Source organism: Carassius carassius, chromosome 27 (assembly GCF_963082965.1).
Source record: "Carassius carassius chromosome 27, fCarCar2.1, whole genome shotgun sequence".
Taxonomy (NCBI): domain Eukaryota; kingdom Metazoa; phylum Chordata; class Actinopteri; order Cypriniformes; family Cyprinidae; genus Carassius; species Carassius carassius.
In genome coordinates, this window is record NC_081781.1 from 9,723,030 (window position 1) to 9,733,070 (window position 10,041).

General features: G+C 36.4%; 2 protein-coding genes across 3 annotated transcripts; both read left to right on the forward strand.

Annotated features, from left to right (window-relative positions):
- Positions 1 to 30: 30 nt before the first annotated feature.
- paplnb (papilin b, proteoglycan-like sulfated glycoprotein) lies at positions 31 to 6,366 on the forward strand. Of its 2 annotated transcripts, XM_059512578.1 has the most exons (14): positions 32 to 206; positions 295 to 348; positions 530 to 639; positions 731 to 791; positions 890 to 992; positions 1,528 to 1,658; positions 1,734 to 1,810; positions 2,990 to 3,191; positions 3,291 to 3,467; positions 3,550 to 3,700; positions 4,846 to 4,926; positions 5,052 to 5,193; positions 5,465 to 5,540; positions 5,648 to 6,366. In XM_059512578.1, the coding sequence occupies exons 2-14, from the start codon at positions 295 to 297 to the stop codon at positions 5,927 to 5,929; spliced, it is 1,647 nt and encodes a 548-aa protein (XP_059368561.1). In that variant the 5' UTR covers positions 32 to 206; the 3' UTR covers positions 5,930 to 6,366. The 2 variants fall into 2 exon arrangements, with proteins under 2 accessions (XP_059368559.1, XP_059368561.1); XM_059512576.1 differs by having other exon boundaries at positions 31 to 348.
- Positions 6,367 to 6,787: 421 nt separating this feature from the next.
- On the forward strand, positions 6,788 to 8,582 carry erh (ERH mRNA splicing and mitosis factor). The gene is made up of 4 exons (XM_059512579.1): positions 6,788 to 6,942; positions 7,594 to 7,681; positions 7,769 to 7,889; positions 7,986 to 8,582. The coding sequence occupies exons 1-4, from the start codon at positions 6,940 to 6,942 to the stop codon at positions 8,086 to 8,088; spliced, it is 315 nt and encodes a 104-aa protein (XP_059368562.1). The 5' UTR covers positions 6,788 to 6,939; the 3' UTR covers positions 8,089 to 8,582.
- The last annotated feature ends 1,459 nt before the right edge of the window (positions 8,583 to 10,041 follow it).

Consider the following 10,041-nt stretch of genomic DNA (forward strand, 5'->3'; position numbering starts at 1 on the left):
GGTTTTAAACTAAGGAATATCTTCTTGAATGATATTCTCCCAAGAGGGGTTAATCGTAACCTGATATGAGTGGTGTGTATTGGTAAGTTTGCGTAGGGGGTGTACAAAGGGAGAGCTATTCAGTCCTGAGTGAATGTACATCTGTGTCACAACTCTCTCGTTGTGACTGGGTGAACTTAGGATATTCGAAGTAACACACTGAGAAGGTAAGTGATCATTCACCATAGAAGTCTGAATAATTTGTGGTCAGCATAGAAAAATTTATTAAAATAATGTATTATTTGTATATTGAAGATGATGCTCCACTCTCTTCTTGGGATCCTGTGCTTGATCTCTGCAGTTTTCTGTGTGAGTAACAAATTAAACACGAGCTTATCTACTAAATTTGTGTTCACATCAGTGTTTTTTGTGACTGTGTTTTTTTCTAAAACAATGCCCCATGGATGTTTAGTGGATTGATGGTAAATGGTACGGTCTATGTCAGATTGAAATTTGTCCCAACCATGATAGATAATGTGTTTGATTGTAGGCGAGGCAGCCGTCTAATGATTACTGGGGTGAATATGGCCCGTACGGAGCCTGCAGCCGCACCTGTGGCACTGGAGTAGCAGTGAGAACCAGGGTCTGCAACACTATGAGGTAGGAGAATGTGTGCGTTCTGTACATTTAAAACCTTTTCTTTATTAGAACCCTTTTCTTCATAACTCAATCTCTCTTTTTCAATATTAAGGACGGATGGTGGGCACAATTGCGTTGGACCATCCAAGTCCTACAAACTCTGTAACACACAGGTAAACAACTTAACCCCCCCCCACAAAAAATAAATAAATAATGCTCAAACTTATTTATTTATTTTTCTATATTTCTATGACTTGTGTCCTCTATAAAGGAATGCCCTGTTGGATCCAGAGATTTCCGTGAAGAACAGTGTTCTGATTTTGACCGAACGGAGTTCCAGGGAAAACGTTACACATGGCATCCGTACTATGGAGGTAGAAAATTACACAAAGCATTAGCTAAATAACATTTTATTGATTATGCCATTTTAATATGAGGAACTAAACATGTTATGTACGTTTATTTATGTCTTTGAGCTGAAACAATATTTATTTAATATATTATAGGTTGGTTTTAGGGAATATATCTTGAATGAATTTATCTCATCCCATTGCCATTTCTTTTTTTAATAATAAAACTCATTAAATTTGGTTATATTTACATGTAAATATATTTAAAAAAATGCCTTTTAAAACAAAATAATCTGTTTTTAGGGATTTTTGTTTAAAAGATTATTTCACAGCGGCTTAAATTGGGACTTTAATTTCTTAAATGACAAGGAGTGAAAGGCTTTTGTGCAGAAATTAAGCCTTTAACATGTAATTAGGTATAATCAGTGGTTAAGCTAGAAACTTCTGGAAGCGCTCATTTGTTTTCATGGTCAAAAACCTTCCTCAGGCAGTTCAGTGCGCTGGTGTCCCAAGATGAGACTCTTTATATAATCACATGACCTGTTGTGTTTTGGACCAGCTTCAAACCCATGTGAGCTGGTGTGTGTGCCCAGAGGAGAGAACTTTTTCTACCGTCACAGACCTGCTGTAGTGGACGGCACACCATGCTATGTGGGGCGCAGAGACATCTGTGTGGAGGGAGTCTGCAGAGTATGTGTCCACCGACTAAAGCACAAAACCAAACACACAAACAGTTCATTCTAACACCCTTATCTTTGCTGAAAGGCGGTGAGCCATGGGGAGATTGTGGGTTTTGAGGATCACTCTCGCCCTGTCACCTCTGCCCTTCTGGACACCTTCAAGTAATTTATGTATATTTTTATGCATGTAAAATTAAAATATGTATCCGTGTATCATTTCATACTTCTTTTGAAAGATACTTTTTTGTTTATACAGTTTTTTTCATGACCTTCTGTTTTTAATTTGCTTGTTTATTATATTATATTATATTATATTATATTATATTATATTATATTATATTATATTATATTATATTATATTATATTATATTATATTATATTATATTATATTATATTATATTATATTATATTATATTATATTATATTATTAAACGGATGAGTTATTAAAACAATAATAACCACAGTTGTCACGAAGGGAAAAATTTGCTATATAGACCAAATAATTTTTGGAACCAGGCTCTAAACGTTTTTTTTTCGGCTGTAAAGTTGGACATTCTAACATGGGGAGTCTATGGGATTGACTCCGTTTTGCATCCAGCCTCTAGCAGCCAGTTGACGAATTACAGTTTAAGTCACTTCCGTGTTGGTATCAGAGAGTTGGTTTTTAGTCACTTTCTGCAGGTGACACTGATATGTCAGTAGGGAGCGATAAGTGACCGTCTTTATGAGGATCAACCGATTGTTTTAAAAAGCTGATTCAGTCAAGCATAGGTCTCTGGAAGACAGTAATGGGTGGGTGAGAGCAAAATGGAGGGCCGCTTTTGACTGTTACCTGATTTGCATATGTCAGAATGACAGTTGTGTTTAGGGGTGTGGTCAAGTAAGGGGGTGTCATTTCCATGGCAATATTTTAGAAACATCCACCAGTTTGAAAATGCCCACAAGCTTAGAAATGCCCACTTTTGTTTTTCAAAGACCTCTTATTTGATTAAGTAAGGAACAAAAATAGGATATAATTAGAATGATTTGTTTCAAAATACTGATTCATTCAAGGAAAAAAAAAATACTGAATTCAGAACTGCATATTACCATACAAATATTACCATATTGGAACAGAAAGAAAACAGAAACAAACGGTTTCATTTTGAATCTTATTTTATTTGTAATATTGTCTATTTTTTTTCTCTTTATTACTTGTTTTGTGTATAATGCTTTCAATATTAGGGCTGTCAAATCGATTAATTGTGATTGATGCAACCGAAATTGGATCGATTCAACAGCCATAAAACAAATATAAAGTGCTTCAAAATGAAAATAAAGTGTGACTGATTGTGTTTGTAGGTACACATACAGCACCTTTTCAGAGTGTTCACTGCACTGTGGTGGAGGAGTGCAGACCCGTAGTGTGTACTGTATTAATGAGAGAACATCAGCAACGGTCGATGAATCTCATTGCACTGCACAAGGCCTCAGGAAACCAGCTTCCCAGAAGGCCTGCAATGACCACCCCTGTGCCGAGTACAGTGTTGGTCCCTTTGGTGATGTATGTAGCTATTTAATTAATATCGACACATGCTCTCACACAGGTGTTGCTCTGTTTTTTCTAACTTTAACTGTTGTTCTATTCTCTTGTTTCCTCCAGTGTTCAGTGACGTGTGGTGAGGGACAGCAGACACGAGAGGTGTTCTGTGTCGGGGGCAGAGGAGAGCACATCCCTGAGCACCACTGCAGGGGTCTCACACGTCCACATGATGTCAGATCCTGTCAGAGATCATCTTGCCACCAAGTTTTTAGATACTATATCAATGACTTCAGTCTGGTGAGAGAAGGAAGGAGAGGAAGGGTGTAAAGGAGAAATCCGATCAGTTTTAAGCATATACCTCTCTCCCTGTCTCCTTCAGTGTTCTCGTAGCTGTGGAACTGGTACTCGCGAGCGCAGAGTGGTTTGCATGGATTTGGATCACAATCAGTATCCAGATGAAAGATGTTCTGTTTTGTCCAGACCTCATGCTGTGGAGAACTGCAACACCCAGACCTGCCCTGGTGCACAAAGTGAGTTTCTTCATGGTTACTGACTGTATTTCCATATATGTTTTTTTAAAGAAGAATTAATGTTTTGTTATATTCTAATCTTTGTCTAGTCAAAAATACAGTCTGGTCAAATAAAATAACTGCTTTCTATTTAAATACGTTTAGGGGTTCAAGTGCATAGCACTGAAACCCTATTGTAACTGTTAAGAATCTCAAAAATCACTATTCTGGAATAAAAGTGACCAAACTATAAAGCATATAAACCTAAAACTTTGAGACATGGTAGTACCGCGTAGCCAGACCTTCAGACTGAAGGTAGGGAATTCATGGCAGCTTTCATTGGCCAAGGCCCGCCCATGAGGTCGTTTGACTGACATGTCCAACAACCAATCACAGTTCGTTTTGTTCATCATCACGTTTTGAGGCCACTGGGGGGTCAAATCGCATTTTTAAGAGTGTAACCGATTGCATATTGCATGATCATGTGATAGATCTCCTCTTTCTGAACAACTTTATCTCTAGGACCACTGCTGTCAATCAAATTGTTTATTATTGAAGATTATATTTAAAAAAAGACTTTTGTGACCTAGTTCTAGGTTTTTTGCTGAATCTCAAGAAAACCACTGCAGTACAATTCTTTAGACTTCCTAGATCAATAATTATTAAAATAATGCTGAACTTCACCTTTAAACTTTAGCTACGATGGGGTAATTTAGAAAAGGGGCATGATCAAGTGCATGCAAAAGCCTATATCGCCAAAACAAAAACTCATAATTTCATAAAAATAGGTGAGCACATGTGGCATATGATTCTAAACAAGCTTGCAAACTTTTATCGAAATCAGACAACAGGTGGCACTGTCACTGTTAAAAAGCTTTAAAAACATTGTAACTGTAGATGCTGTAACTGATGTCCATCTATGATATAAGTCATAACATGCTTGCCTAATAAACCATAGCTCCTTTTTACACATGTGCTTAAAAGCCCTTAAGTTCTTTAAATAATCGCTGCTCGCAGCTATATTTTAACATTCAGCAAATCTGAATTTTCAGCAGTCATTAGACTTTAAGGGAATCTTCATATTTGACAGACTGTGGCATAAAAAGTCAACAAAAAAAAAGCCCTTTGCTACGAGACTCATTGTGTATTGTGTTACTTTGCTTTAGCGGTGCCCAGCGTGCAGGAGCCCAGTGGTTATGAAAGCTCCTTGCGTGGATTTGTGCCTTATACCCATGATGCAACCTCAGGTTAAAACGCTGTCACAAATATATAGATGATTGAAAGCAGTTTTGAATTTCTGTTTCCAATACTTATGTGCTTATTTTTATTGTGTATATTCTGAATTTTTGCTCTACGTTTGCTCTGTTAACAGTTCACAGACCAAGTGATCTATACCCCTCAGTGATTGGACCGCACTGTGCCCAGTCATATTATGGCTGCTGTCCGGACGGTCACACTGCTGCCTCAGGGCCTCGTGGGGAAGGCTGTGCTCACGATGACTGTCATAGGTCTAGGTACATACATATAGTTACATTATTTGCCCACAGATACACTTGAATCACTGAAAAGACCACAAATAATAAATAAAATAAAATATACATAATAATAATAATATAAAATATCATATAAATAAAATATACATAATAATATAACAACTTAGTAAACTGCTGACAGTCTTCTTTAATAAATTGAATCCATCCAATATAATGACAAATTCACAACCTATGAACTGACCATTACTATGTCTCACTCTATTATTTATGTTGTGTGTGTGTTTGCTGATAGATATGGCTGCTGCCTTGATGGAGTAACAGCTGCTAATGGTTTTGAAAGAGCAGGATGTCCTGATTACCCCTACAGAGTAAAACAGCTCATGGATTTTCACGCTGTGCTCTATCTAATGCTCCCATGTTATTTTATTTTTTGTATGAACACTCTTTCCAACACGTTATCTTTTTTTGTTTTTAGGATTATAGTCCAGTCCGTCAGCCCTCTGCTAGTGTGTGCTCTTTGGCACAAGAAGTTGGATCCTGTTATGAATGGACAACTCGTTTCTACTTTGATTCTTCCTCTGGCTCTTGCTCACAATTCTGGTTCGGTGGTTGTGAAGGGAACGGCAATAACTTTCCCACCAAGGACGAATGTGATCGGTCATGTGGGGCTTCTGCCAGAGGCTTTGCCCCAAGAGAACCAACATCCAGGAGATTGATCAGTGGGGTCAGAGGTTATAGAGCGAGATCCCGTGCATAAAGGGGTTAAAAGAAGGGTCATTGAAATCCCACAATAAACAAATCCAGCTCACATACATGTAGACAAAACAGTTTAGTTTATTCAAGGTACACTGTCATTTATGCTGATATTAAAGGCATCTTGTTTTAATGAGGAAAAGAATATTAATTGCCCCCTCAAGCTTTTTAATTTACATTCAGAGAAACACATTCACTTTATAGTATTTCTCAAACATGACAGTATCAAAACAGTACAGACAAACTTTTACAGTCGCGAGAGAAGTTTCACCAGTTTCATGAAAATAAGATTGCTGTTGCTGAATTAAGCTAAAATAGGGTTTCCTTTCTTCATTCTGTGTTTTTATATCTGTACACTTTGTACTTCAGTTGTATACTTTATACACACTTTGTACTTCAGTTGTCTTGCTATGCCATTAAAGTGTTAACACAAACTAAGAACACTGATTCTTAATGATTTCACCTAAAAATGTGCTTGTACAAAATGTGAAAGAGTCTTGGAAGCAGTTTTTAAAATAGTTTATTTAACAGGAACAGTGCACCTTAATAATCATAATCATAACTATATACGTGACATCAAGCGCCTTTTGAGTTAGCCAAAAGGCTATTTTTCTTCTGTAGTCCCTGAGAATGTTACAAAGTCACGCTTAGTACAAAATTAAAAAGTAAGATATTAAAAAAAGCAAAACATAAGTCTGCACAGTACAATTCAATTATAAATTGTTGCTTTTTAAGGGAACAAAATATAAGAATTTAACCATTATTATTTGTTGCTATTTACCAGTGCCGTGACATTTCTAGTCAAACTAAAATAAATAAATACACTTTAAAACTGTACACAATTTTCGCAATTTTGTCACAAGACTTTAATTTTGAAAATACAACGTGTCATCGACGCTACCGGAAGTGGATATTCGTTGCACATTTCTGTTCTCTCTGTAGCTGCTCTCTCCGTGATTAGCCGTCTGCGGTTACCACAGACTTCAGCGCAACCTTTAGTTACCAGAACCAGATATGGTAAGTATTTCACTGTTGTATTTTGTATTCTGGGGAATATTATAGACGTTTTCCTGGTCAGAAAGTCGTGTTTCGTCGGCTCCAATGACACGTTTAAGAAATATTCAAGTGATTGAACGCGCGCAGCTAGCATCAATGTAGCGACAAAACATCAAATATAACGTCGAATATTCACGAAATGAACGAGTTGTGAAGGCTGCTGGAATATTTCTAGATTTCTTTCTACAAAGTTATGTACTTAATATAAAGTATGACTTAAACGTATGTTTAATTTCACCCGTCGTTGTAACCGTATTTGTAAGAAGCATCTGGGCTGTTTTGTTTTGGGGGAGGGTTGGAGTTCAACAGCTGCTGTTTCCATGGTCTTATGTCAGAGATTCTGTTTGATCGTTCGAGTTATCATTACATTTACTTAGTTCATATGTCAAACAAGGACGAGTGGATTAAATGTCAGATTAAGATGACATTCATTTGAAATTATTTATGTTCTATTTTCACAGCCCTGTTACTAACACATAATCGGGTCACATCTGGTTTATGTAGTTATATGTGCAGTGTTTTTAATCCAGCTTTTACGTCTATAAAATATGTAAACAAGTCAAAATGAATGTAATATGTATTTACACTTGCTTTTTTCTTTCTGATTTTCAGTCTCACACAATTCTGCTGGTGCAGCCCACCAAGAGACCAGAAGGCAGAACATATGCAGACTATGAGTCTGTCAACGAATGCATGGAAGGTAGAATAGTTATTTTGATCATAAAGGGCGAGATTGATGTAATGAAAAATTCTAATGCTGCATTCTTTCTTTTCTCTCTAATAAAAGGAGTATGTAAGATGTATGAAGAGCATCTGAAGAGAATGAACCCCAACAGTCCCTCCATCACATATGACATAAGCCAGTTATTTGACTTTGTCGATGATCTCGCTGACCTCAGCTGTCTTGTGTAAGTAAATTAACACAGCATCTCATCAGTCATGTACAAAGGTACACATTTTTTTAACAGTGTAGTGATTTTCCTATTCTCTGGTCATTTAAACAGGTACAGGGCAGACACACAAACCTACCAGCCCTACAACAAAGACTGGATCAAAGAAAAGATCTACGTGCTGCTGAGGCGCCAAGCCCAGCAGGCGGGGAAATAAGGAGTGTAAATGGTTGAATTATTTCTGATGCAAGTCCCCAAATCTATCAGAACTACGCTACATCACAGAACAAACATAGATGAGCTAAGTGGTGAAGTGATGCTGCTTAGTTCAGATTTTGTTGAATGCGTGTCTATTTAGTCAGTAAGTCAAAGCATAGATTCAAAATATTTTGCATTTTTGTAACCGGCGTTAGGGACTTGGATATTTATCAGTCTAAAGGGTAGAATTGGGGGAGGGAAAGGGTTCAGGATTTTTTTCAATCCCTCTCAATTGATGTTTTTTTTCGGTTGTTTTTTAAAAATTGTGGTTTAATTGTTCTTTAATTCAGTGAAGTAAAAATGCACACGTTTCAGATTATGGAGATGGTTCGGAGTCATCTTATATCCCAACTTTTGTCCTCCGTGCCATTACAGATTTTGTTGGCCCTGTCTGTTTTGTGTATGTATCCAGTAGTCACAACTGGAAAATAATAAAACATCTTCTCACACAAAGTTTTGATGGCAGTACTATTATGTTTTCTTTTTTCTTTTTTTTTAACATACATTAATGTTCAAAAGTTAGGTGTCAGTAAGAATTTTTTTTAAAGAATGAAATGCTTGTATTCAGCACAGATGGATTATATTGATCTAAATGGACAGTGAAAACATTTGAAGTGTTACAAAAGAGTTCTATTTCAGATAAATACTGTTCTTTCCATCTAATTAATCAAAGAATACTGAAAAAAAGAGTATAGAAATAATGATTAAGCAGAAGTGTCCCAACAATGATCATAGAAAATTCTTGAGCAGCAAATCAATATGTAAGATTGATTTCTGAAGGATGTAACACTGAAGACTGTTACAAATTCAGCTTCATCACAGTAATAAATTACACCTTAAAATATATTAGGATTGAAAATTTTTTTTGGTTGCGTTTAAAAACTTAAATAGACGCTTCAAAATTCTATGAAAATTGTATGAAAAAATTACTTTTGATATCACCAACTCAAAACTTAAAATAGTAATCATTTGCTATGACTGTGTTGGTCCATCTGTTTGCACCATAAACTCATGACATAACAGAAGAAGCATCAGATCTTTTATTTCATAATGTGACGTACATAAGAGTAAAACACATTATCGGAAAAATGTAAGACGAATTGGTTCCATCCATCAGTTTTAGCTTGAGATCATTTGTAAGAAATGTAGTTAAATTATGACATTTTGATTAAAAATCATTAGGTTAAAATTAATTAATAAACAAACATTTAAATAGAAACTATTTATAAAAATAAATAGTTCACAATAAGGTCATTAGGGTGAATTTAGTAGACATTAGGTGAATGTTCATTTCATGCTGACTTTAACATTTCTGTTAACAGAGGCTGAATTCGGAAATCACTTCATCCTGCACACCGCATAACAATCCACAACACACTAGAAACCATATAACAAAGCTCTGGAGACACCAACACCTTAGCATTTGTGGTGGCGAGTTTTGCATGGACGAGCAACCCTAAAATGTAGTTAGTAAATCAATTTTACAGTTTCATAATATTTGAGCTGGTGGTGCAACCATGTCTGGTTGACCACACTGGCTATGATATTATAATAACTGTTTACTTGGTTAACCCTATTCCAAAGCTAAGACTGGACTGGTTGACCAGCAGCAGAATAGGATTGTTTGGGCTAGTTTGCCCAGTTACTTATAATGACTGTAATTAATGAAACTAGTGTACTCTACTTTGTTTACAGAAACTAAAACAGCAGCACAACTGCACAACACATCTAACGTTAGCTCCGTTTCTTTCAACTGAATGGCAAAAGCAGTGAGGTTTATTGTCTTACGCGGGCTCTAGCAGTAATTAGTTCAAGGAGCTGTGCGTTTTCGCGCTTATTTTCATCCTCATTCCTCTCCATGGCCCTTTCTTTTTCACCAGCACTGAGTATCTGGTGTTATGAAACACCAGTG

Coding starts and splice junctions, on each gene's coding strand:
- paplnb (XM_059512576.1), top strand. CDS start 295: ATGATGCTCCACTCTCTTCTTGGGATCCTGTGCTTGATCTCTGCAGTT. Junction 1,659..1,733: donor GTGTGGAGGGAGTCTGCAGA/GTATGTGTCCAC, acceptor CTTTGCTGAAAG/GCGGTGAGCCATGGGGAGAT. Junction 5,541..5,647: donor GTCCTGATTACCCCTACAGA/GTAAAACAGCTC, acceptor TTTTGTTTTTAG/GATTATAGTCCAGTCCGTCA.
- erh (XM_059512579.1), top strand. Junction 7,682..7,768: donor TGTCAACGAATGCATGGAAG/GTAGAATAGTTA, acceptor CTCTAATAAAAG/GAGTATGTAAGATGTATGAA. Junction 7,890..7,985: donor GCTGACCTCAGCTGTCTTGT/GTAAGTAAATTA, acceptor TCATTTAAACAG/GTACAGGGCAGACACACAAA.